Raw genomic sequence first — 26,806 nt, forward strand, 5'->3', positions numbered from 1 at the left:
GCGGGAGGAGAGGACTGGGGGCCAATACTGAGGGTCCAGAAGAGAGCAACTGGGGGCTCAGACGTTTGGGTCCTGGAAGGTCTGTCTCTCCTGTGTGACTGAAACAGGAAACCAGAAAAACAGGGACCACAACTCTCACAAGTCCAGCAACAAGGAGCTGTCAGATCTAAGTAGGGACAGTACTACCAATCACGAGTAATAAAAATCCTCAGGGCCGGGCGCGGTGGCTCACGCCTGTAATTCCAGCACTTTGAGAGGCCAGGTGGGCGGATTGCCTGCGGTCAGGAGTTCGAGACCAGCCTGGCTAACATGGTGAAACCCCTCTTTACTAAAAATAAAAAAATTAGCTGGACATGGTGGCACACATCTGTAGTCCCAGCTACTCGGGAGGCTGAGGCAGGAGAATCACTTGAACCCGAGAGGTGGAGGTTGCAGTGAGCTGAGATCACACCACTGCACTCCAGCTTGGGTGACTCGGTCTTCAAAAAAAAAAAAAAAAAAGTCTTCAGAAGTACCCACCTTTTCCTCCACTCCCTTACACACACACAAACACACACACACACATACACACACACACACACACACACACACACACACGGCAGCTCTGACTCCAAAAAAGCTGCAGAGACAGAGGTTGGTGCTGTAGACTTTTAATTCATACCTCCTGCTCTCTTACCTGCGGCAGCTGAGTTGGGAACAGTGCTGTAACTGTAACAATTGTACTGTAAGTGTAACTCCCTGATAAGCTTGGAGGCATGGGATCCTGGATGAGTAGATAGGGGATGTGATCAGAGTTGACTAAGTTTAAGATTTCTTCTTTCACCCTCCAAAAAAAAGCAAGGGACTCCTGAGATCTCGACAATCCTGTCCACCTTGGCCAGACCTCGTGCTCCTGCCTGGATTTGAGGCTGGGTCCAGTGTCTGCAGGCCTTTAGATCCTTTTATCTCAGACCTGCCCAAAGCCAGATGTAATGGTTCTGGGTGTTCAGGGGCAGACAATGGTTAGCAATGAGCACAGTGCTTGCCAGCTTGTCACAAAAACAGAGGGTGTGTTTATGCCTCCACACTTCCAGAAAACAGATCCCAGACCCCCAGCGGCCCACCTGCAGAGAAAGACCATCTTCCTTCATTGTGAGAGGAAACCTGAACTCAGACCCAACATATGCAACTCTGGCAGTTTATGAGCTTAAAAAAAAGTGTCCCTGGATCCCTGGAAAGTTCTGCTCCAGAAGCTGCACCATTTTAGCAGTGATCCCTCACCCCACTTTCACGTTTTAGCCTGTCTGCTCAAAACAAACAAAAAAAAAGTCTTTGAGGGGCTGGAGGGCTGGCTGGACGGAGTCCTGCTCTGCTCACCAACTACCCCAGCTTCTCCAGAGACTGTGAACAGAGCAAGACGCTGGCCAACTAGAGATGGTTTGTTTTCCATCTCGATTTTTCCAGCAATGGTGGGGCACTCGTTAGATGCTACAATTAGGTTGTACATTCATTAGATTCTTCACTTGGCCAGGTGTGCTGGTTCACGTCTGTAATCCCAGCATTCTGGGAGGCCAAGGTGGGAGGATTGCTTGAGCCCAGGAGTTCAAGAACAGCCTGGGCAATATCACAAGACCTTGTCTCTACAAAAATTTTAAAAAATTATCCGGGCTGGGCATGGTGGCTCACGCCTGTAATGCCAGCACTGTGGGAGGCCGAGGCGGGCAGATCACGAGGTCAGGAGATTAAGACCATCCTGGCTAACACAGTGAAACCCCATCTCTACTAAAAATACAAACAAAAATTAGCTGGGTGTGGTGGCAGTCGCCTGTAGTCCCAGCTACTCCAGAGGCGGAGGCAGAATGGCATGAACTCGGGAGGCGGAGCTTGCAGTGAGCTGAGATCGCGCCACTGCACTCTGGCCTGGGCTACAGAGAGACTCCGTCTCAAAAAATATATATAAATAAATAAATAAAAAATAAAATTATCCGGGCCGGGCACTGTGGCTCATGCCAGTAATGCCAGCACTTTGGGAGGCCGAGGCAGGTGGATCACAAGGTCAAGAGATCAAGACCATCCTGGCCAACATAAAAATACAAAAATTAGCTGGGCATGATGGCGTGTGCTTGTAGTCCCAGCTACTCAGGAGGCTGAGGCAGGAGATTCGCTTGAACCCAGGAGGCGGAGGTTGCAGTGAGCCAAGATCACGCCACTGCACTCCAGCCTGGGCAACAGGGCGAGACCCAACAGGGCGAGGCCACTCCAGCCTGGGCAACAGGGCGAGAAAACAAAAACTAAAAAGATTATTCACCTTAGTTATCTAGATTTCCAGAACCCCATCCTGTCTCTAAGGGCCCTGCAGGGTTCTTTACAGGCATCAAATCTGGCCCTCTCTAGAAGAAGTCTCCCTCTAGAATCACTCCAGAAACACAGAAGGGGACTTGGTGAATGTTTGCTCTGGACAATCATATTTTCCTTCAGTCTTTGGAGGACCCAAGGGAGAAGTAACCCCTCTTCTAGAATAGACCAGAGGGAGAGTTTCCTATTCCTGGGGGCAGCCATCTGGAAGTACTGTAGATATGGGCTGGGAAGAGCAGTTGGGCACTGTGGCTTCTAGAACTGCCTGCCAGCCATCAGGAAAAGATGTTTTGCTAGTTCTAGAATGTTCGGACAGTTCCAGAAAGGTCCCCCTTCTCTCCAACTCTCCCAACTAGAATCGCTCTGGAAACGGGCACCCATTTGCTTCAGGAACACCACAGACTTCTCCAGAAGATGCCAGGCCTAGAGCCATGTACTGCTGGCTCTAGAAAGATCAGGCTATTTCAGAAAATCTCCCCGGCTCTCAAGGCTCAGCCAATGTCCAGAGTGGAGACAAGTCTGCATTAATGCCCACCCACTCGGGCAGGAAGGCAGCCTCTGGCTTAAAGATCTTCAGGAACTCAGAGTCTGGCAGGGTGAAGTTGGCCAGGTAGACAGTGTCTCCGCCAGCCAGGTAGGCAGCCCAGAAGCCGAAGGTGCCAATGGTCATAATGGTGTGGTTGCACTGTGTGAGCAGGGCAAAGTCTTTCCACGGTGTAGCCTCCTGTCCATCGCCAGCAAACGTCACGTCGCCCTGGGAGGTGTCGATGTTTTCTTTACACCACTCCATGCCGTTGCTGGTAACCACAAAAACCGGGGCTTCGTGCCGTGCCCGGAACCAGTCCATGGCCTGCCGGAGGTAGGCGCTGTCGCCCACCACACCCTTCCAGCGCTGAGGCATAACCTGCAGATAGTCCCCACGGCGCACGTGGACGCCCACAAAGGTGCGCGGGCGGTCCCCCGTGAGGCCCAGGCGGAGCTGACCCAGCACGCTCTGCGCCTCTTCCCGAAGGTGGTCGTGCAGGGTGAACTCCCTGCGGATCTGTTCCCGTAGATGGTGGAAGAAAGTCCAAGAGCAGGGGAAGCCAGAGAGCTTCAGGAAAGGATCCCTCAAGTCCGCATACTCCTCCGACATCCAGTCGTGAAGCTGCAGCTCCCGCCACGGTGTGCGGCTGTCCACTTCTGGGGCCAGCACGGGCAGGGTGATGCGGAATACCGGCGCCAGGGCGGCATGCATGGCAGGCAGGATGAAGGCCCGGCGGCCATTGAGCTGGGCCAGAGCCAGCAGCGTGGCATACTGTCCCATCTGATTACCAAACCGACCATCGGGATAGATAGTCCAGGTGCCGGAGAGGGAGGCAGAGTTCTGGGGACAGGAAGAGGAGGTGTTGGGGCCCACCGGGGTACCTGGCAGGCAGAAGATGGCCACCGGGGGTGTCACCAGGCGGCGATCTGGACACAGGATCGACAGGCGTAGGCCATGTGGAAAGCTGTCTTGGTGGATATGGAAGAAGAAGGAGAGCGCAGAGAGGACACAGACTAGCAGGAAGGCCAGGCAGAGCTGACGACGGCTCGGGGGCCACATGGCTGCAGGGGAGGAAAGGTGAATTAGCAAATACACAAAGACTAGGGAGGGGAGGCTGAGGAGGGATGTGGGGGAAGGGAGGTGCCTGGGGTGCAGCACTCCTTAGTCCCAGGGAAAGAGAAAGTCACAGGTTTAGACTCCTGGGGCTGAGGTAGAGAGCGCCGGAGTCCTAGGTTTGAGGGATGAGAGCCTTGGAATTTCGGGGCATGGGGATTGGAAAACAAGTGGTTTTCAAGATAGCCATGATTTGGCTGGGCGCCGTGGCTCACACCTGTAATTCCAGCATATTGAGAGGCTGAGATGGGAGGATTCCTTGAGCCTAGGAGTTCAAGATCAGCCTGGGCAACAGAGCAAGACTCCGCTTTTACAAAAAAAAATTAAAATTAGCTTGGCATGGGCCGGGAGGGGTGGCTCACACCTGTAATTGCGGCACTTTGGGACACCAAGGCGGGCGGATCACCTGAGGTCTGGAGTGGGAGACCAGACTGACCAACATGGAGAAACCCTGTCTCTACTTAAAATACAAAAGTAGCCAGGCGTGGTGGCGCATGTCTGTAATCCCAGCTACTAGGGAGGCTGAGGCATGAGAATCGCTTGAACCCGGGAGGCGGGGGTTGTGGTGAGCCGAGATCGTGCCATTACACTCGAGCCTGGGCAACAAGAGTGAAATTCCGTTCCCCCCCCCCCAAAAAAAATAGCTTGGCATGGCGGCACGTGTCTGTGGTTTCAGGTACACCGGATGCTAAGGCGGGAGGACCCCCGGAGCTCACAATGAGCCGCGATAGCACCACTGACTGCACTCCAGCTTGGGCGACAGAGAGGGACCCTCTCAAAAAAAAAAAAAAAAAAAAAGCAAAACAGATAGCCATGGTCCAGGTTCCTGCACCTTTCCTGCAGGAATCTCGAGTCTCCCCTCCCGTAAGGTCCGCTGATACTGGACTCTTCCATCAGCCTGTTTCTCAGGAGTGGCTGTCTGTGAGGAACAAAATCCACCACAGAGGTGGTGATGGGAAGCGATAGTCAAAGTAAAACAAGAGAGGCTGGAGGGTCAGGAGCGGAAGCAGCATCTTGGTTCCTGGAGAAGTAATGGCTGGGGAGGCGGCGGAGAGTCTTAGGGCCTTAGGAAGACCTGGAGAAGAGGTTGGGGGTGCACCTCCTGGCTCTGAAGGAGTTGTTGCTGGGTCCCAGGCACCGGCAGTCCCCACTTACCCGAGCTGCTTGCAGGTGGCAGATCCACAGTCCGCTTTGCGTGGCCGGAGCGCGCCCTCTACAAAGGCAGGCCACATCCGGCCGCCCCTGGAACGCCAGGCGTCCGGCTCTTCGGCCTCGCAGCCCTCCCCTCCGCGCAGCCTGTCCGGACTGGCAGCGAGGGCTTGGGGAGGGGAGGAAGGAGGGGGCGCGGCCGGGAGTTTCTCAGCGTCCGCCTTCCCGGGCTGGGCAGATGGCTGGAAGGTGGAGGCCCGCCCCTCACTTGGCGCCGAGCCCCAGCGCCCCGGGCTAGGGCGATGGCCCCTGGACCCACCGCTCCCCAGATCGGGGATGTGGGGGACCGCGCCCTGCCCCTCCGCCCCGGCATTGACCTCCGTGAAGGCTTCACCCGGGGCAGCCTACCTGGCTTGCGAGCAGCCGCGGCATCATTGCGTGGACCCGGAGACGGAGCTCCCAGTTGCAATGCTCGAGCCGGGAGGTCCAATCCGCCGCCCTCTCCCTTCTGGTGCCAGGGCTTAGAGTCGGCCCCCGGCACCTGGGTGCGTCGAGCCTGGCCACGCCCCAGCGGCTGGGCAGGGCCCCCGCACCTGGTCCGGGCGAGTGGAGCGATCGTCCGCCCCCGGCCGCATCCTCCTGGGGAATGGAGAACCTGTTTGCCAGGCTGCCGCGGGAGCGCGCGAGGGCCTCCAGCCTGCAGGTGCCCCCCGCGCCCACCAGGGTCTCCGATCTCCCACCCACCCAACCCGCCGTCCACACTCAAATTCCAGAATCCCAGCTTCTAGTCACTCCTTTTGGGGAATTCTAGGGTCCCGTGCTAAACTGCTACTTTCCAGACCTGCATTGCACCGAGGCAACCATTCCAATGCTGGAGACCGGAGTGGAACAGGATCTGTTTCCCATGCCGTCAGCGGGGGCCGTGGCTGCGGGCGCCAGAAACAAAGGCCTCTGCCCGCTTGTCACCTAATGAAAGCATTTTCTCTGGTCCAAGGCCCACCTCCAGCATCGCCAACCCCAAGCAGGGCGGCTGATGTAGGGTCCAGCCTTACGGGGCTTTGAGGGTGTTCTTCCCCTGTGCGGAGACCAGAGATTGTAAGAAATAAAGACACAAGACAAAGAGATAGAAAACAGTTGGGCCCCGGGGACCGCTACCACCAAGACGCGGAGAGCTGTAGTGGCCCTGAATGGCTGGGCGCGCTGGTATTTGTTGCATACAAGACAAGGGGGCAGAGTAAGGAGAGTGAGTCGTCCAGGTGATTGATAAGGTCAAGTCACATGATCACGGGACACGGGCTCTTCCCTTTTAGGTAGCTGAGGCAGAGAGGGAAGGCAGCATCAGCGTTTTCTTCTATGCACTTATAAGAAAGATCAAAGACTTTAAGACTTTCATGATTTCTTCTACTGCTATCTACTACGAACTTCAAAGAGGAACCAGGAGTACCGGAGGAACATGAAAGCGGACAAGGAGCATGACCACTGAAGCACAGCACCACAGGGAGACGTTTAAACCTCTGGATGACTGCGGCCAGGCCCGGATAATATCCAGCCTTCCACAAGGAGCTGGTGGAGCAGAGTGTTCCCTGACTCCTCCAAGGAAAGGAGATTCCCTTTCACAGTCTGCTAAGTAACGGGGGTTCTTCCCAGACACTGGCCTTACCGCTTGATCAAGGAGCCCTCAAGCAGCCCTTATGCGGGCGTGACAGAAGGCTCACCTCTTGCCTTCTAGGTCACTTCTCACAATGTCCCTTCAGCACCTGACCCTATGCCCGCCGGTTATTTCTTGGTTATATTAATAATACAACAAAGAGTAATGGTAAAAGCTAATGATTAATAATGTTTACACTAATGATTGATAATGTCATGATCACCTCTATATCTAATTTGTATAATGACTATTCTTATTCTCACTATTTTCTTTATTATATGGAAACAGTTTGTGCCTTCAGTCTCTTGCCTTGGCACCTGGGTAATCCTCCACCCACAGACTGACTCTCACATTGAAGATACATCGATGTCAAGGACTCAGCAGTTTGACTTGATTCCCAGAAGTTTAACCATTATCTAGGATCCAGGCTCAGGACTCCCAGCACCCAGACCCTTCCAGTCACACCCAGCAGTCCAGACCCCCAGCCGCTCCTCCCTCAGACCCAGGAGCCCAGGTTCCCCAGCCCATCCTCCCTCAGATCCAGGAGTCCAGGCTCCAGTCCCTCTTTCCTCAGACCCAGGAGTCCAGGACCCCAGCCCCTCCTCCCTCAGACCCAGGAGTCCAGGCCCCCAGCCCCTCCTCCCTCAGACCCCGGAGTCCAGGCCCCCAGCCCCTCCTCCCTCAGACCCAGGAGTCCAGGTTTTCCAGGCCCTCCTCCCTCAGATCCATGAGTCCAGACCCCCAGCCCTCCTCCCTCAGACCCAGAAGTCTAAAACCCCAGCCCTCCTCCCTCAGACCCAGGAGTCCAGGCTCCAGCCCCTCCTCCCTCAAACCCAGGAGTCCAGATCCCCAGCCCCTCCTCCCTTAGATCCAGGAGTCCCGGCTCTAGTCCCTTTCCTCAGACCCAGGAGTCCAGGCCCCCAGCCCCTCCTCCCTCAGATCCATGAGTCCAGACCCCCAGCCCTCCTCCCTCAGACCCAGAAGTCTAAAACCCCAGCCCTCCTCCCTCAGACCCAGGAGTCCAGATCCCCAGCCCCTCCTCCCTTAGATCCAGGAGTCCCGGCTCCAGCCCCTCCTCCCTCAAACCCAGGAGTCCAGATCCCCAGCCCCTCCTCCCTTAGATCCAGGAGTCCTGGCTCTAGTCCCTTTCCTCAGACCCAGGAGTCCAGACCCCCAGCCCTTCCTCCCTCAGACCCAGGAGTCCAGACCCCCAGCCCCTCCTCCCTCAGACCCAGGAGTCCAGGCCCCTGTCCCTCCTCCCTCAGACCCAGGAGTCCCAAGACCCACAGGCCCTCCTCCCTCAGACCCAGGAGCCCAGACCCACAGGCCCTCCTCCCTCAGACCCAGGAGTCCAGGTTTTCCAGGCCCTCCTCCCTCAGATCCATGAGTCCAGACCCCCAGCCCTCCTCCCTCAGACCCAGAAGTCTAAAACCCCAGCCCTCCTCCCTCAGACCCAGGAGTCCAGGCTCCAGCCCCTCCTCCCTCAAACCCAGGAGTCCAGATCCCCAGCCCCTCCTCCCTTAGATCCAGGAGTCCCGGCTCTAGTCCCTTTTCTCAGACCCAGGAGTCCAGACCCTCAGCCCTTCCTCCCTCAGACCCAGGAGTCCAGGCCACCAGCCTCTCCTCCCTCAGACCCAGGAGTCCAGGCCCCCAGCCTCTCCTCCCTCAGATCCAGGAGTCCAGGGCCCCAGCCCCTCCTCCCTCAGACCTATGAGTCCAGGCCCGCAGCCCCTCCTCCCTCAGACCCAGGAGTCCAGGCCCCCAGCCCCTCCTCCCTCAGACCCAGGAGTCCAGGCCCCAGCCCCTCCTCCCTCAGACCTAGGAGTCCAGGCCCCCAGCCTCTCCTCCCTCAGACCTAGGAGTCCAGGCCCCCAGCCTCTCCTCCCTCAGACCCAGGAGTCCAGGCTCCCAGCCCTTCCTCCCTCAGACCCAGGAGTCCAGGCTCCAGCCCCTCCTCCCTCAAACCCAGGAGTCCAGATCCCCAGCCCCTCCTCCCTTAGATCCAGGAGTCCCGGCTCTAGTCCCTTTTCTCAGACCCAGGAGTCCAGACCCTCAGCCCTTCCTCCCTCAGACCCAGGAGTCCAGGCCACCAGCCTCTCCTCCCTCAGACCCAGGAGTCCAGGCCCCCAGCCTCTCCTCCCTCAGATCCAGGAGTCCAGGGCCCCAGCCCCTCCTCCCTCAGACCTATGAGTCCAGGCCCGCAGCCCCTCCTCCCTCAGACCCAGGAGTCCAGGCCCCCAGCCCCTCCTCCCTCAGACCCAGGAGTCCAGGCCCCAGCCCCTCCTCCCTCAGACCTAGGAGTCCAGGCCCCCAGCCTCTCCTCCCTCAGACCTAGGAGTCCAGGCCCCCAGCCTCTCCTCCCTCAGACCCAGGAGTCCAGGCTCCCAGCCCTTCCTCCCTCAGACCCAGGAGTCCAGGCTCCAGCCCCTCCTCCCTCAAACCCAGGAGTCCAGATCCCCAGCCCCTCCTCCCTTAGATCCAGGAGTCCCGGCTCTAGTCCCTTTTCTCAGACCCAGGAGTCCAGACCCTCAGCCCTTCCTCCCTCAGACCCAGGAGTCCAGGCCACCAGCCTCTCCTCCCTCAGACCCAGGAGTCCAGGCCCCCAGCCTCTCCTCCCTCAGATCCAGGAGTCCAGGGCCCCAGCCCCTCCTCCCTCAGACCCAGGAGTCCAGGCCCCCAGCCCCTCCTCCCTCAGACCCAGGAGTCCAGGCCCCAGCCCCTCCTCCCTCAGACCTAGGAGTCCAGGCCCCCAGCCTCTCCTCCCTCAGACCTAGGAGTCCAGGCCCCCAGCCTCTCCTCCCTCAGACCTAGGAGTCCAGGCTCCCAGCCCCTCCTCCCTCAGACCCAGGAGTCCAGACCCACAGGCCCTCCTCCCTCAGACCCAGGAGCCCAGGTTTTCCAGGCCCTCCTCCCTCAGACCCAGGAGTCCAGGCCCCCAGCCCCTCCTCCCTCAGACCCAGGAGTCCAGACCCCCAGCCCCTCCTCCCTCAGACCTATGAGTCCAGACCCCCAGCCCTCCTCCCTCAGACGCAGAAGTCTAAACTCCCAGGCCCTCCTCCCTCAGACCCAGGAGTCCAGACCCCCAGCCCTCCTCCCTCAGACCCAGGAGTCCAGACCCCCAGCCCTCCTCCCTCAGACGCAGAAGTCTAAACTCCCAGGCCCTCCTCCCTCAGACCCAGGAGTCCAGACCCACAGGCCCTCCTCCCTCAGACCCAGGAGCCCAGGTTTTCCAGGCCCTCCTCCCTCAGACCCAGGAGTCCAGGCCCCCAGCCCCTCCTCCCTCAGACCCAGGAGTCCAGACCCCCAGCCCCTCCTCCCTCAGACCTATGAGTCCAGACCCCCAGCCCTCCTCCCTCAGACGCAGAAGTCTAAACTCCCAGGCCCTCCTCCCTCAGACCCAGGAGTCCAGACCCCCAGCCCTCCTCCCTCAGACCCAGGAGTCCAGGCCCCCAGCCCCTCCTCCCTCAGACCCAGGAGTCCAGACCCCCAGCCCTCCTCCCTCAGACCCAGGAGTCCAGACCCCCAGCCCTCCTCCCTCAGACCCAGGAGTCCAGGCCCCCAGCCCCTCCTCCCTCAGACCCAGGAGTCCAGACCCCCAGCCCCTCCTCCCTCAGACCCAGGAGTCCAGACCCCCGCCCCTCCTCCCTCAGACCCAGGAGTCCAGACCCCCGCCCCTCCTCCCTCAGACCCAGGAGTCCAGACCCCCAGCCCTCCTCCCTCAGACGTAGAAGTCCTAATCTTGTACCCTTAGGGGCTCCAGGAAATTAGCCAACCTGTCTTCCCTGTGGGTGCCCACTCCAGAGCGTGGCTTGGCTGCCAACTCCAGTCAGGGACTCTCAGCCACCCCTCCCCCCAGGTTATTTTATGAGCACCTGCCTGGGCCTGGGATGGCTTCTCTGGTGAAAGAAACACCAGGATTGCATCAGGGAGGAGGAGGCTGGGATGGCCAGAGTCTGAGCATCTGAGCAGGGACAGATGAGGTTGAGGCTGGCCCACGGCCAGATGAGAGGCTTCCACGGCAGGACACCTGTGTCTTCGCTGTGGTCGCTTCTTTCACACAGCAATTGCCGCCTTGCTGAGGATCAAGGAACCTCAGTGTCAGATCACGCCCTCCCCCCAAACTTAGAAATTCAGATGGGGCGCAGAAATTTCTCTTGTTCTGCGTAAATGTGATCTACATAAATGTTCCAAGAGGTGGTTTTTCCAGGAGCCCAGCACCCCTCCTCCCTCCAACTCAGGGACTTGAGACCCCAGATCCTTCTCTCTGAGACTCAGGAATCTGGGCCCCCAGCCCCCTTCACCTGGGTCCCAGCTAACCCGATCCTCCTCTCCCTGGTCCCCTAGACCCAGGAGTCCGGCCCCCCATTGAAAGGACCCCCAGGTTACATCATCCATTCAGGCTGCCCTTGCCACGATGGAATTCTGTGGCTCCTGCCAAGTGGGTCAAATGCCATGGGTCAGGCGCAGGGAGGGTGATTGGGCGGGACTGTCTGGGTATAAATTCTGGAGCTTCTGCATCTATCCCAAAACACAGAGTGCTCTGTCTGCTGAAGATCCAGCCGAAGGAGGACGCAGGCACTCAGGCCACCTGAGCAGCGATCTGTGAATCTGCTCACCTGGACAGCCGGAATCTGGCACCGATTCTAAACCACTAGCTTCTCCAAGCTCACACCCCGGAGATCACCTGAGGACCTGAGCCATTGATGGACTCGGACGAGACCGGGTTCGAGCACTCAGGACTGTGGGTTCCTGTGCTGGCTGGTCTTCTGCTGGGAGCCTGCCAGGCACACCCCATCCCTGACTCCAGTCCTCTCCTGCAATTCGGGGGCCAAGTCCGGCAACGGTACCTCTACACAGATGATGCCCAGCAGACAGAAGCCCACCTGGAGATCAGGGAGGATGGGACAGTGGGGGGCGCTGCTCACCAGAGCCCCGAAAGTGAGTGTGGGCCAGAGCCTGGGTCTGAGGGAGGAGGGGCTGTGGGTCTGGATTCCTGGGTCTGAGGGAGGAGGGGCTGGGGGTCTGGACTTGTGGGTCTGAGGGAGGAGGGGCTGGGGTCCTGGACTCCTCGGTCTGAGGGAGCGGGGGCTGGGGTCCTGGACTCCTTGGTCTGAGGGAGCAGGGGCTGGGGATCTGGACCCCTGGATCTGAAGGAGGAGGGGCTGGGGTCTGGGTCTGAGGGAGCAGGGGCTGGGGTCTGGGTCTGAGGGAGGAGGGGCTGGGGTCTGGGTCTGAGGGAGGAGGGGCTGGGGTCTGGGTCTGAGGGAGCAGGGGCTGGGGTCTGGGTCTGAGGGAGCAGGGGCTGGGGTCTGGGTCTGAGGGAGCAGGGGCTGGGGTCTGGGTCTGAGGGAGGAGGGGCTGGGGTCTGGGTCTGAGGGAGCAGGGGCTGGGGTCTGGGTCTGAGGGAGGAGGGGCTGGGGTCTGGGTCTGAGGGAGCAGGGGCTGGGGTCTGGGTCTGAGGGAGGAGGGGCTGGGGGCTGGGTCTGAGGGAGCAGGGGCTGGGGACCTGGACTCCTGGATCTGAGGGAGGAGGGGAGGCTGCGGGCTTGGACTCCCAGGGCTGGGACAGAGCCGGGTGGTGGGACAGAGACAGGTGGGAAGGATCCTCTAAGCACCTTCTCGCTTTCTCCCCTTAGGTCTCCTGCAGCTGAAAGCCTTGAAGCCAGGAGTTATTCAAATCTTGGGAGTCAAGACATCCAGATTCCTGTGCCAGAAGCCAGATGGGGCCCTGTATGGATCGGTGAGTTTCCCGGACCCTCCTCACCACCCACCGTGCTCCTCCTATCTGTCGTCCTCATAGCCTGGGGTCTTGCTCATCCCCCTCCCTGGAGCCAGACTTGATTCTATTCGCTCTGCACACCCCCAACTGCAACCTTTGGAGGTTGAAGTTGTTGACATCAATGTTTGCAAGATGAGGAAACTGAGGCCCAGGCCGAGGCACCACTGACCTCAATCATGTGATGTGTGGATGCTGGAGTGGCCTGAGACTCGGGTTATTGGGAGTCTCGTGACTCAGTAACCCCTGCACCTGCCCACACGGCCCCTGAGTGCATGGCTCATGCTGGGCACGGGGACACTCAGGGAAGCCATGGCCACTAAAGTGACCAGGACCTTGAGTGCTAGGGAGACCCCCGCCTGGCCTTAGAGAGCATTGACGGCTCCTCCGAGGGCTGGAATGTTCTCTGTGAAGTCTGAACTGGAAGGCCTGGGGTCAAAATGAAAACTGCCTTCGCTGTTCTGTTTCCTAGAGGAGAGACTGGGTCCTGGACTCCTGGGTCTGAGGGAGGAGGGGCTGGGATCTGGACCCCTGGGTCTGAAGGAGGAGGCGCTGGGGGCCTGGACTCCTGGGTCTGAGGGAGGAGGGGCTGGGGGCCTGGACTCCTGGGTCTGAGGGAGGAGGGGCTGGGGGCCTGGACTCCTGGGTCTGAGGGAGGAGGCGCTGGGGGTCTGGACTCCTGGGTCTGAGGGAGGAGGCGCTGCTGACCGGGACTCCTGGGTCTGAGGGAGGAGGGGCTGCTGACCGGGACTCCTGGGTCTGAGGGAGGAGGTGCTGAGGGACCTGGACTCCTGGGTCTGAGGGAGGCAGGGCTGGGGCCTGGATCCTGGGTCCTACAGCAGGAAAACATAGAGGGACCCTGTCTCTGATCCTGTTTTTATCCCCTAGCTCCACTTTGACCCTGAGGCCTGCAGCTTCCGGGAGCTGCTTCTTGAGAATGGATACAATGTTTACCAGTCCGAGGCCCACGGCCTCCCACTGCACCTGCCGGGAAACAAGTCCCCACACCGGGACCCTGCATCCCAAGGACCAGCTCGCTTCCTGCCACTACCAGGCCTGCCCCCTGCACCCCCAGAGCCGCCAGGAATCCTCGCCCCCCAGCCCCCCGATGTGGGCTCCTCGGACCCTCTGAGCATGGTGGGACCTTCCCAGGCCCGAAGCCCCAGCTATGCTTCCTGAAGCCAAAGGCTGTTTACTATGACATCTCCTCTTTATTTATTAGGTTATTTATCTTATTTATTTTTTTATTTTTCTTACTTGAGATAATAAAGAGTTTGAGAGGAGGATGAGAATGAGCCTGTGTGAGTGTCTGAGGGAAGACATGGGATCTGTTTCGTCTCCCTTGCCCCGTACAATCCCCTTTACACTTCCCCTCATGTGGTCCCAGGGTCCTGACTTCCCACTGGGCCTCTTCTTCTCCTCTCTTCTCTTTTCTTCTCTTCTCTTTTTTTTTGAGATGGAGTCTCGCTCTGTCACCCAGGCTGGAGTGCAGTGGCGTGATCTTAGCTCACTGCAAACTCCACCTCCCGGGTTCAAGCGATTCTCCTGCCTCAGCCTCCTGAGTAGCTGGAGTTACAGTCCTGTGCCACCACGCCCAGCTAATTTTGTAATTTTAGTAGAGATGGGGTTTCACCATGTTGGCCAGGATGGTCTCCATCTCTTGATCTCGTGACCTGCCTGCCTTGGTCTCCCAAAGTGCTGGGATTACAGGCTTGAGCCACTGTGCCCAGCCAAGCCTCACTTTTCTACTCTGCTAAAGTGTCCCCAGGGACTCTGGACTATCCCTGCTCTTTGAAAGGGCAAGACTGGCTGGGAGTGGTGGCTCACGCCTGTAATTCCAGCACTGTGGGAGGCTGAGGCAGGTGGATCACTTGAGGTCAGGAATTCAAGACTAGCCTGGCCAACATGGTGAAAACCCATCCCTACCCAAAATACAAAAATTAACCAGGTGTGGTGGTGGGTGCCTGTAATCCCAGCTACTCGGGAGGCTGAGGCAAGAGAATCGCTTGAACTCGGGAGGCAGAGGTTGCAGTGAGCTGAGATCGAGCCATTGCACTCCAGCCTGGGCGACAGAGCAAGACTCAAAAAGTCTCAAAAATAATAATAATAATAATAAAATAAAATAAAAATAAATAAATAAAATAAGGCCAGGCACCATGGCTCACGCCTGTAATCCCAGCACTTTGGGAGGCTGAGGCAGGTGGATCGCCTGAGGTCAGGAGTTTGAGACCAGCCTGGTCAACATGGTGAAATCTCGTCTCTACTAAAGGCACAAAAACTAGCTGGACGTGGTGGTGGACATCTGTAGTCCCAGCTACTAAGGGGGCTGAGGTAGAAGAAGCACTTGAACCCGGGGGGTGGAGGTTGCAGTGAGCTGAGATCAGAGCAGTAGAACGAGACTCCCCCTCAAAAAAATAATTAATTAATTTTAAAAATAAAATAAAAATAGCCGGGCGCAGTGACTCACGCCTGTAATCCCAGCACTTGGGGAGGTGGGTGGATCACGAGGTCAGGAGATCGAGACCATCCTGGCTAACGTGGTGAAACTCCGTCTCTGCTAAAAACAGAAAAACAAAATTAGCCAGGCGCAGTGGCGGGCACCTGTAGTCCCAGCTACTCTGAGGCTGAGGTGGGAGAATGGCGTGAACGCAGGAGGTGGAGCTTGCAGTGAGCTGAGATCATGCCACTTCACTCCAGCCTGGGCAACAGAGCAAGACTCTGTCTCAAAAATAAATAAATAAATAAATAAATAATAAATAATAAAAATAAAATGAAAGGGCAGGACTTCTTTCTACAACCCCTCGACTTGTGTGAGCATTGTGTAACTATTTCCGAGAGCTACCTCAATAACAGGGGAGCTTTTATAAGGTGACACAGCACACTCACATCCTCATGGGAGATGTAGTTTTCTGGCATCATTTAGCAGCAGGAATGAGATCTGTTGGGCCTCAAATCTGGGACAAGGACTCTTGGGTCCTGGGGTAGGTTTGGTGCTAGCGTGACACCCAAGTTCTGGGGAATCAGTGGGCTGGCCATCCGGATACCTGGGTCACAGGAGAACTGGGGACTGCAGACTTAGGCATCCTGGTCTGAGAAAAAAGGGGCTGGAGGGTGGCAGTTTGGAGTCTCAGGAAGAGAAGCCGAAACCTGGAATCCTTCCATCTGGGTCCTTATGAACTTTTTAATATTTATATATATATATATATATATATATATATATATATATTTTTTTTTTTTTTTCTGTGATAGAGTCTCGCTCTGTCACCAGGCCCGAGTGCAGTGGTGCAATCTCCGCTCACTGCAACCTCCGTCTCCGGGGTTCAAGCAATTCGCCTGCCTCAGCCTCCCGGGTAGCTGGGACTACAGACAAGCGACACCACGCCCGGCTAATTTTTGTATCTTTTATAGACACAGGGTTTCACCATGTTGGCCAGGATGATCTCGATCTCTTGACCTCGTGATCCGCCTGCCTCAGCCTGCCAAAGAGCTATGATTACAGGTGTCAGCCACTGCACCCAGCCAGTTTGTTTGTTTGTTTGTTTGATTGTTTGTCTGCTTTGAGACAGAGTTTCACTCTTGTTGCTCAGGCTGGAGTGCAATAGCACAATCTCGGCTCACTGCAACCTCCGCCTTCTGGGTTCAAGTGATTCTCCTGCCTCAGCCTCCCGAGTACCTGGAATTACGGGCATGCGCCACCACACCTGGCTAATTTTGTAATTTTTGTAGAGATGGGGTTTCTCCATGTTGGTCAGGCTAGTCTCAAACTTCCAACCTCAGGCGATCCACCCACCTCGGCCTCCCAAAGTGCTGGGATTATAGGCGTGAGCCTCCACACCTGGCTGTTTTTTTAGAGTCTCGCTCTGTCACCCAGGCTGGAGTGCAGTGGCACAATCTCGGTTCACTGCCACCTCTACCTCCTGGGCTCAAGTGATTCTCCTGCCTCAGCCTATGGAGTAGCTGGGATTATAGGCACCACCATTACGCCCAGCTAATTTTTGTGTTTTTCGTAGAGACGAGGTTTCACCATGTTGGTCAGGCTGGTCTCAAACTCTTGACCTCAAGTGATCTGCCCACCTTGGCCTCTCAAAGTGCTGGGATTACAGGCGTGAGCCACTGCACCCGGTGTTTTTATTTAATTAATTAATTAGTTTATTTATTTATTTATTTTTGAGACCGAGTCTCTCTCTGTCGCCCAGGCTGAAGTGCAGTGGCATGATCTCAGCTCACTACAACCTCCACCTCCTGGGTTCAAGCGATTCTCCTGTCTCAGCCTCCCGAGTAGCAGAACTGCGCCACTCTGCCCGGCGCGGACTTCAGCTGGGACTCCTTCCATCGGGGTCCTTATGTAATGAGTGTCATAGATTCCAGTCCCGGCAAGCAAGTTGCCCAGTCTCGCTCCCCTCACACCACCGAGATTTCCATATTGTTCTTCAAGCCACTTCCTGGTAGGAAGGAAGCTGGCCTGGGCCAGCCCCAGCTGCCGCAGCCCCGCGGGAATTGTCATCCTGGACCGTTCATTTTAAGTCCAAAGTTCAAGAGAGAGAAACATGACAGTCAAAAGGGCCTAACTGGGGGTGGCCGAGGGCCCCTGGAGGGATTTGATGCCCAGAAGAAATGAAAGTCACCATTTGTAGAAAGTGCAGTTTTCGACTCTGATCGCACAAGCCTGGCTCAGTCAAAGGAAAGAAACAGAATTTGAGATTTCATAAGCTCTGAGCAGTGGTTTAGGCCCTGGGGGTGACTCAGGTGAGACGTGGGCTCCTTGTCAGAAGAGACCACCTACTGTTGTCAAGGAAAGGAGAAGCGGCCAGTGTGGAAAGGAGGAGGGAGCGCTGGGCACCATCTGTCCCGGTTCCCACCCGCCCACCATGCCAGGCCGGAGACCAGGAGACGCAGACCCAGAGGGAAGGGAAGAGACAGACACCCAGAGAGAAGGTGGGACAGGGACCTGATGGGGAGTCAGAGACCCAGAGACAGGGAGACAGAGACCCAGAGAGAGAGGGAGAGTCCCAGAGAGAGAGGACAGAGACCCAGAGAGAGGGGGACAGGGACCCAGAGAGAGAGAACAGAGACCCAGAGAGAGGGGGACAGAGGCCCAGGGAAAAAGGAAGACAGAGACCCAGAGAGAGGGGGACAGAGACCCAGAGAGAGGGGGACAGAGGCCCAGGGAAAAAGGAAGACAAAGACCCAGAGAGAAGAGGACAAAGACCCAGAGGGAGGGGAAGACCAAGGGAAAAGGGAGACAGAGACCCAGAGAGAGAGTAGGACAGAGACTCAGAGAGGAATAGAGACCCACAGACAGAGGGGGACAGAGATCCAGAGAGAGGAAAGGCAGGCAGGGAAACTGAGAAATGTGTTCAAATGGGGACACTTCACTGTCTCTGAGGACCTTGAACTCCCAATCCTGTTGTACTCCCTTCCTGGAGAAGGAGCCTCTTTCCTCGCCTGGTCAGTCTGGGGTCCCCTGTCTGCAAAGCCTGTCCTAGGTCGCTGTCTTGCAGCGGACCACCGATCCTCCACAGGGTCCAGCCCACCAGCTCTTGATGCTTCTAGACCTGCATCCAGACTCAGCTACTGGCAGGTTGCACAGGATGAGCTTCAGGGCGTGGGCGGTGAGGGGCTACCATGTGCACCCGGAGAACTACAAGACCTCCCCACTGATACTGACAGAACCCACACTGAGAAGCTGGTCTGGGACGGGATCTCTGGGGAATGGTGGGGCAGGATGGAAGCAATTGAATGTTGAATTGGGATGAATTTATTGACAGAGATTCCACACTCAAGCATTGGCTATAGGGGCTGGGAGTGACGCTAATTCGCTCTTTGATTGAGTGAAATCTGGATCCCAAATCCTTTGTAAAAGCTGGCCAGGTGCAGTGGCTCACCCTTATAATCCCAGCACTTTGGGAGGCCGAGGCAAGAGGATTACTTAAGGCCAGGAGTTTGAGACCAGCCTGGGTAACATAATGAGACACCACCTCTACAAAAACTAAAATTTCAGGCTGGGCACCGTGGCTCACGCCTGTAATCCCAGCACTTTGTAAGGCCAAGGCGGGCGAATCACAGGGTCAGGAGATGGACACCATCCTGGTCAACATGGTGAAACTCCGTCTCTACTAAAAATACAAAAATTAGCTGGGTGCGGCAGTGCATGCCTGTAATCCCAGCTACTCAGGAGGCTGAGGCACGAGAATCGCTTGAACCCAGGAGGCAAAGTTTGCAGTGAGCCAAGATCGTGCCACTGCACTCCAGCCTGGCGACAGAGTGAGACTCCATCTATTTAAAAAAAAAAAAAAAAAAAAAAAAAAGGCCAGGCGCAGTGGCTCACGCCTGTAATCTCAGCACTTTCGGAGGCCGAGACAGGCGGATCACGAGGTCAGGAGATTGAGACCATCCCGGCTAACACGGTCAAAACCCGTCTCTACTAAAAATACAAAAAAAAATTAGCCGGGCATGGTGGTGGGTGCCTGTAGTCCCAGCTACTTGGGAGGCTGAGGCAGAAGAATGGCGTGAACCCGGGAGGCGGAGCTTGCAGTGAGCTGAAATCACGCCACTGCACTGCAGCCTGGGAGACAGCGAGACTCCGTCTCAAAAAAAAAAAAAAAAAAAGTTCAACTATCCTGGAGGCTGAGGTGGGATGATCACCTGAGCCTGGGAGATTGTTGGTGGCTGTGTCACAGCACTCCAGCCTGTGCCACACAGTGAGATCTGGTCTCTAAAAAATAAAAAATTAGACCAGGCATGGTGGCTCACACCTGTAATCCCAGCACTTTGGGAGGCTGAGTGGGGAGGATTGCTTGAGACCAGGAGTTTAAGACCAGCCTGGGTAACATAGCGAGATTCCTGTCTCTACAAAAAATACAAAAATTAGCCAGGTGTAATCCCAGCTACTCGGGAGGCTGAGGTGGGAGGCTCACTTGAGCCCAGGAGGTCAAGGCTGCAGTGAGGTATTATCAAACCACTGCACTCTGGAACAAGTAGGCGACAGAGAAAGACTCCATCTCAAAAAAATTTTTTTTTCTCTATTGTGTCTATTTCCTCTTGTGCTCTTTCTAATTTAGCCTTATGATTTTTTTTTTTTTTGAGACAGAGTCTCACTCTACTGCCCAGGCTGGAGTGCAGTGGCGTAATCTTGGTTCACTGCAACCACTGCCTCCCAGGATCAAGCAGTTCTCCTGCCTCAGCCTCCCAGGTGGCTGGGACTACAGGCGCACACCCAGCTAATTTTTGTATTTTTAGTAGTGACGGGGTTTTGCCATATTGACCAGGTTGGTCTTCAACTCCTGACCTCAGGTGATCTGCCCACCTCAGCCTCCCAAAGTGCTGGGATTACAGGCGTGAGCCACTGCGCCTGGCCTGGCTAGTTTTTTTAACTTTTACTTTTGTAAAGATGGGGTGTCATTATGTTGGCCAGACTGGTCTTGAACTTCTGGGCTCAAGCCATCCTCCCACCTCGGCCTCCCACAGTGCTGGGATTATAGGTGTGAGCTACTGCGCCTGACTCTTTGTCTCAATTTCCCTCTTCCTATAAGGACTCCAGTCATAGAGGATTTAGCACACACCCCAACCCAGTATGAGCTCACCTTAACTTGATTCCATCTACAAAGACCCTGTTTCCCAGTAATATCACATTCAGAGGTTCCGGGTAGACATGAAGCTTCCAGGACACTATTTTCCCTCAGTGCACAGCTCTACATAAAGCTGGTCACACTCCTCTTCTTGTTGCCCAGGCTGGAGTGCAATGGCGCAATTTCCATTCACTGCAACCTCTGCCTCCGGGGTTCAAACGAATCCCCTGCCTCAGCCTCCCAAGTAGTTGGGTGAGGAACTTCAAAATGACATGACTGGCCAGGCGCGGTGGCTCCCGCCTGTAATCCCAGCACTTTGGGAGGCCAAGGCGGGTGGATCACGAGGTCAGGAGATCGAGACCATCTTGGCTAATATGGTGAAACCCTGTCTCTACTAAAAATAGAAAAACAAAATTAGCCGGGCATGGTGGCAGGCACCTGTAGTCCCAGCTACTCGGGAGGCTGAGGCAGGAGAATGGCGTGAACCCGGGAGGTGGAGCTTGCAGTGAGCTGAGATTGCGCCACTGCACTCCAGCCTGGGCGACAGAGCGAGACTCCGTCTCAAAAAAAAAAAAAAAAAAGAAATAAATAAAGAAAAAGAAAAGAAAAAAAATCTCTCCAGCCGTGGTGGCGGACACCTGAGGTCCCAGCTACTCGGGAGGCTGAGGCAGGAGAATTGCTTGAACCTGGGAGGTGGAGGTTGTGGGTGAGCCAAGATCACGCCACTGCACTCCAGCCTGGGTGACAGAGTGAGCCCCTGTCTCTCTCTCTATATATATAATAAATAGGCTGACTCTTTGCTGTTTCCCCACAGTACTGTATTCAATATATAACCGCTCAGCACAGCCACCTCTCCAATACTCAGGAGCAAACTCTGTCTCCTTGGTTCTTGCCCCCACCGTTATCAGAACCTTCCCTCCGCTTTACTCTCTGAGCACCTGCCAAGATCAGTTTGGGTTTTGTTTCTCTGTTAGTTTTCACCAGTGTGGAGCTTTGTCCTTCCAAGAGGGAGGTTCTACAGAGTGAGCATTTCCCAGACCCCGGGGAGCTGTACCCAGCCGGGCGCGCTGGTGCACACCTGGGGTCCCAGCTACTCGGGAGGTTGAGGAATCTTTTTTTTTTTTTTTCTTTTTTTTGAGACGGAGGCTCGCTCTGTCACCCAGGCTGGAGTGCAGTGGCACGATCTCGGTTCACTACAAGCTCCGCCTCCCGCGTTCACGCCATTCTCTTGCCTCAGCCTCGGGAGTAACTGGGACTACAGGCACCCGCCACTCACGCCCGGCTAATTTTTTTTTTTATTTTTAGTAGAGACGGGGTTTCACCATATTAGCCAGGATGGTCTCGATCTCTGACTTTGTGATTCGCCCGCCTCAGCCTCCCAAAGTGCTGAGGCACAGGAATCCCTTGAACCCAGGAGGCAGAGGCTGCAGTGAGCTGACATCACCCCATGCACTCCAACCTGGGCAACAGAGAAAGACTCCATGTCAAAACAAAACAAAACAAAACAAAAAAACTATCCGGGCATGGTGGTGCGCACCTGTAATCCCAGCTACTCGGGAGGTTGAGGCAGGAGAATCGCATGAACCCAGGAAGTGGAGGTTGCAGTGAGCCAAGATCACGCCACTGCACTCTAGCCTGGGTGACAGAGTGAGCCCCTGTCTCAAAAAATTAAGAATATAAATAATAAATAAATAAATAAGTTGATTCTTTGCTGTTTCCTCACAGTATTGTATTCAATATATAACCGCTCAGCACAGCCACCTCTCCAATACTCAGGAGCAAACTCTGTCTCCTTGGTTCTTACCCCCACCGTTATCAGAACCTTCCCTCCGCTTTACTCTCTGAGCACCTGCCAAGATCAGTTTGGGTTTTGTTTCTCTGTTAGTTTTCACCAGTGTGGAGCTTTGTCCTTCCAAGAGGGAGGTTCTACAGAGTGAGCATTTCCCAGACCCCGGGGAGCCAGGCTATTTAGCATCTTTCAGCTTCTCCACCGCACCCTATCCTCATCTACACACTGGAGCCCTAGAGATTTGACTACTGTTCTTGTTTTCTTTTATTTTTGAGGTGGGGGAGGGGGACAGGGCCACTGTCGCCCAGGCTGGAGTGCAGTGGCACAATCTTGGCTCTCTGCAACCTCTGCCTCCCAGGTTCAAGCAATTCTCCTGCCTCAGCCTCCTAAGTAGGTGGGATTATAGGTGCCCCCACCTGGCTAATTTTTTGTAGTTTTTTTTGTGTTTGTTTTTTTGTTTTTGTTTCCTTTTTTTTTTTTTTTTTTTTTTTTTTTTGAGAGCGAGAGAATCTCGCTGTGTTGCCCGGGCTGGAGTGCAGTGGGCTCACTGGAACCTCCGCCTCCCGGGTTCAAGAGATTCTCGTGCTTCAGCCTCCCAACTAGCTGGGACTTCAGGTTTGTGCTACCATGCCCGGCTAATTTTTGTATTTTTAATAGAGACAGGGTTTCGCTATATTGGCCAGTCTGCTCTCAAACTCTTGACCTCAAGTGATCTGCCCGCCTCGGCCACCCAAAGTGTTGGATTACAAGCGTGAGCCATTGCACCTGGCCGAAAACCAATCTGTATCATAACCCCATGGCACCTGAATCATTTCTAAGTGTACAATTGTGTTAAGTATATTCACATTCTTGCACAACAAATCTCCAGAATTTTTTCATCTTACAAAATTGAAACTGTCTACCACAATTAAACCCCAATTCCCCAATTTTCCTCCCCTCAGCTGCTGGCGACTTTTTCCAGCCCCATTTGTTGAAAACATGGTGGAGAGCTCCTTCAATGACTGAGAAGCTTTTGACCATGGACAGGAAAATTCACCACAATTTGTTTTTTTGTTAATGATCAATGAATTTTTAAACAATTATCTTTCCTCTAAACATTCACAGACTCCTTCTACAGCTAAAAATAACAACCCACAAATTTCACAATTCTAGATTTCCCCTAAATATTTGAACAACGATTGCACATTTAATCAGTGAACTTTTCACAAATCTGATATTGTGGTTTCCCTTAAATGCCATGAATAGGAGAAAAACAGTAATACACTCTCAGTCATGCTTTTCACAAGTCTGATATACCAGATTCTTACAAATGCTTTAAATATTTTCGAGAAGGCTGGGCAAGGTGACTTACGCCTGTAATCCCAACCCTTTGAGAGGTCAAGGTGGGAGGATCACCTGAGCCCAGGAGTTCTAAACCAGGCTGGGCAACATAGCAAAAGCCTATCTCTACTAAAAAAAAAAAAAAATTAGCCAGGTGTAGTGATGTGCACCTGTAGTCCCAGCTAGTCAGTAAGCTGAGGTGGGAGGATCACTTGAGCTGGGGAGGTCAAGGCTACAGGGCGCTGTGATCACAACACTGCACTCCAACCTAGGTGATAGAGAGAGACCCTGTCTCAAAAATAAATAAACATGGCTGGTGTAGTGGTTCACGCCTGTAATCCCAGCACTTTGGGAGGCCGAGGTGGGCAGATCATCTGAAGTCATGGTGAAACCCTGTCCCTACTAAAAATACAAAATTCAGCCAGAAGTAGCCGAGTGTGGTGGCGCATGCCTGTAATCCCAGCTAATTGAGTGGCTGAGGCAGGAGAATCACTTGAACCCAGGAGGCGGAGGTTGCCGTGAGCCGAGATCATGCCATTGCACTCCAGCCTGGGCACAAGAGCGAGACTCTGTCTCAAACAAAACAAAACAAAACAAAAACAAACAAAAACCTCCCAGAGAGCTCCCTTATCCTTTCACCAAGTGGAAACACAGCAAGAAGGTGCCAGCAATGAACAAGGAAACTGGCCCACACCAGACACAGAATCTGCTGGTGCCTTGATGTTGGACTCCGCACCCTCCAGAACTGTGAGAGATATATATTTGTTCCTTAAGCTACACAGTCTGTGGTATTTTTATTACAACAGACTGAATGCCCTCTTCCAAGTCAATTCTCACCAAGCCGACATTCCAGGGCAAAGCCCGTGTTATCTTAGACTTTGTCATAACCACATGAATTGGATTAATTATTTATTTATTTATGAGATGCAGTTTCGCTCTTATTGCCCAGGCTGGAGTGCAATGGCAAGATCTTGGCTCACTGCAACCTCCGCCTCCCAGGTTCAAGCGATTCTCCTGCCTCAGGCTCCCAAGTAGCTGGGATTACAGCCACCCACCACCACACCCAGCTAATTTTTTTGTATTTTTAGTAGAGACGGGGTTTCACCATGTTGGCCTGGCTGGTCTCAAACTCCTAACCTCAGGTGATCCATCAGCTTCTGCGTCCCAAAGTGTTGGGATTTCAGGTGTGAGCCACCGCGCCCAGTCGACTCAGAGTGTCTTATTTTTATAATACGGCCTGAAAAACTTGTTCTAAGTCATAGTATTGTAATAGGTTGGGACATGAGATGATTTCACAGCTGTTTGTTCCGGGACCTTCTCCAGGAAACGTGTGGGGCATTTCCTCTTTGTTACACACTTTGTTACACACTCAGAGTGAGACCATTTTTCCTCCACTTGTTTGGGTGAAGCTTCTCTGCCACAAAGCTCTGTGACCCCCTTGGCAACTGGCACCAGCAGCACGGAGGCCCTGGCAAGGCGCTGGCTGGCAGGAGGAGGGGTGTAGGGATTTACCAGCCCCTAGTTCCGCACTGCATCTTACCAGGAGCCACGGACAGCAATGGCTCCAGCTTCCTGTTGCTTTCTGCACTTCCGGAAGTAGACTTCCAGGCCCCGCAGGCAGAGGACCCAGCCTCCATGAGGCGATGCCCTCTTGGAGGTCGGAGACCCGCTGCCTGCAGCCCCCTTCCTAGAGGGCTATTTAGTTTGCATAGGTCGCCGTTTTTTCTTTTTTTTTTTTTTTCTTTCTTTTTTTTTTTTTTGAGACGGAGTCTCGCTCTGTCGGCCAGGCTGGAGTGCAGTGGCCGGATCTCAGCTCACTGCAAGCTCCGCCTCCCGGATTCACGTCATTCTCCTGCCTCAGCCTCCCGAGTAGCTGGGACTACAGGCGCCCGCCACCTCGCCCGGCTAGTTTTTTGTATTTTTTAGTAGAGACGGGGTTTTACCGTGTTAGCCAGGATGGTCTCGATCTCCTGACCTCGTGATCCGCCCGTCTCGGCCTCCCAAAGTGCTGGGATTACAGGCCTGAGCCACCGCGCCCGGCCGGTTGCCGTTTTTTCATAATAAAACTTTAAAAAAAAAAAAAAAAGACCAATTAAAACCTGTCAAACAGGTGGCAGGTGATCAGAATTAGAATACTTTGAAATCTTTTGTTATTCTGGAATATGACAGAGTGATTATATTTAGATTTTGTCACCTTAAGGATGCATATTAAAATTTCAAGAGTGGGCCAGGAGCTGTGGCACACCCCTGTGATCCAAGCACTTTGGGAGACCAAGGCAGGATGATCAATCCCGTGAGCCCAGGAGTTCGAGACCAGCCTGGGTAACATGGTGAAACACCATCTCTTAAAAAAATACAAAAATTTGCCGGGCATGGTGGTACACGCCTACAGTCCCAGCTACTCAGGAGGCTGAAGTGGGTGGGTGGCCTGAATCCAGGAGTTCGAGGCTGCAGTGAGCTATGATTGTACCACTGCACTCCAGCTTAGGTGACAGAGCAATACCCTGTCTTTAAAAATAAATAAATAAATTTTCTTAACTTGGAAACAGCCACAAACATTTAAAAATGTGGAAGTACAGTACAAGTGATTCTTATTTTTCAGAACCATTTGAACCATTCGAAAGTCACATGTCCCCTTGAAACCTCTTGAAACCCATTAACACATACTCCAGTGTGTACTTTCTGTGAACAAGGACATGCTCCTACATAACCACAGCACGGCCGTCAAAATCAGGAGAGTAGCCTTGACTCATGACTACTCTGGAATCGTCAGACCTCCTTCATGTTTGCCACATGTCCCGGTGATGCTTTTTATGGCAAAAGAATGCAGTTCAGAGCCGGGCATGGTGGCTCACACCTGTAATCCCAACACTTTGGGAGGCCAAGGTGGGCAGATCACCTGAGGTCCGGAGTTTGAGACCAGTCTGGCCAACATGGCAAAACCCTGTCTCTACTAAAAATGCAGAAATTGTGGCCGGGCGCGGTGGCTCGAGCCTGTAATCCCAGCACTTTGGGAGGCCGAGGCGGGCGGATCACGAGGTCAGGAGATCTAGACCATCCTGGCTAACCCGGTGAAACCCCGTCTCTACTAAAAAATGCAAAAAACTAGCCGGGCAAGGTGGCGGGCGCCTGTAGTCCCAGCTACTTGGGAGGCTGAGGCAGGAGAATGGCGTGAACCCTGGAGGCGGAGCTTGCAGTGAGCCGAGATCCGGCCACTGCACTCCAGCCTGGGCGACAAGAGCGAGACTCCGTCTCAAAAAAAAAAAAAAGCAAAAATTACCCAGGTGTGGTAGTGGGTGCCTGTAACCCCAGCTACTCGGAAGGCTGAGGCAGGAGAATCGCTTGAACCCTGGAGGAGGAGGTTGCAGTGAGCCGAGATTGTGCCATTGCACTCCAACCCCGGGTGACAAGAACGAAACTCTCTCTCAAAAAATAAAAAAATAAAAAATAAAAAGCCGGGCATGGTGGTGGACACCTGTAATCCCAGCTACTCAGGAGGCTGAGGCAGGACAGTCTCTTGAACCTGGGAGGTGGAGGTTGTAGTGAGCCAAGATTGCACCACACTCCAACCTGGGCAACAAAG

The 26,806-nt window shown here is 54.6% G+C and overlaps 2 protein-coding genes across 6 annotated transcripts; one reads left to right on the forward strand and one right to left on the reverse strand.

Moving 5' to 3' along the window:
- Window positions 1-634: 634 nt before the first annotated feature.
- Window positions 635-10,618, reverse strand: FUT1 (fucosyltransferase 1). 5 transcript variants are annotated; one of them, XM_077976606.1, is made up of 5 exons: window positions 10,544-10,618; window positions 5,964-6,197; window positions 5,531-5,761; window positions 5,129-5,364; window positions 635-3,921 (listed from the first exon to the last, which is right to left on the reverse strand). In XM_077976606.1, the coding sequence occupies exon 5, from the start codon at window positions 3,917-3,919 to the stop codon at window positions 2,819-2,821; it is 1,101 nt and encodes a 366-aa protein (XP_077832732.1). In that variant the 5' UTR covers window positions 3,920-3,921; window positions 5,129-5,364; window positions 5,531-5,761; window positions 5,964-6,197; window positions 10,544-10,618; the 3' UTR covers window positions 635-2,818.
- A 676-nt stretch (window positions 10,619-11,294) lies between these two features.
- FGF21 (fibroblast growth factor 21) lies at window positions 11,295-13,835 on the forward strand. Its single transcript, XM_015124489.3, has 3 exons — window positions 11,295-11,708; window positions 12,407-12,510; window positions 13,435-13,835. The coding sequence occupies exons 1-3, from the start codon at window positions 11,474-11,476 to the stop codon at window positions 13,723-13,725; spliced, it is 630 nt and encodes a 209-aa protein (XP_014979975.1). The 5' UTR covers window positions 11,295-11,473; the 3' UTR covers window positions 13,726-13,835.
- Window positions 13,836-26,806: the final 12,971 nt, after the last annotated feature.

The sequence above is a fragment of the Macaca mulatta genome, chromosome 19 (genome assembly GCF_049350105.2).
Source record: "Macaca mulatta isolate MMU2019108-1 chromosome 19, T2T-MMU8v2.0, whole genome shotgun sequence".
Lineage (NCBI taxonomy): Eukaryota > Metazoa > Chordata > Mammalia > Primates > Cercopithecidae > Macaca > Macaca mulatta.

Coding starts and splice junctions, on each gene's coding strand:
- FUT1 (XM_077976606.1), bottom strand. CDS start 3,919: ATGTGGCCCCCGAGCCGTCGTCAGCTCTGCCTGGCCTTCCTGCTAGTC.
- FGF21 (XM_015124489.3), top strand. CDS start 11,474: ATGGACTCGGACGAGACCGGGTTCGAGCACTCAGGACTGTGGGTTCCT. Junction 11,709..12,406: donor TGCTCACCAGAGCCCCGAAA/GTGAGTGTGGGC, acceptor TTCTCCCCTTAG/GTCTCCTGCAGCTGAAAGCC. Junction 12,511..13,434: donor ATGGGGCCCTGTATGGATCG/GTGAGTTTCCCG, acceptor TTTATCCCCTAG/CTCCACTTTGACCCTGAGGC.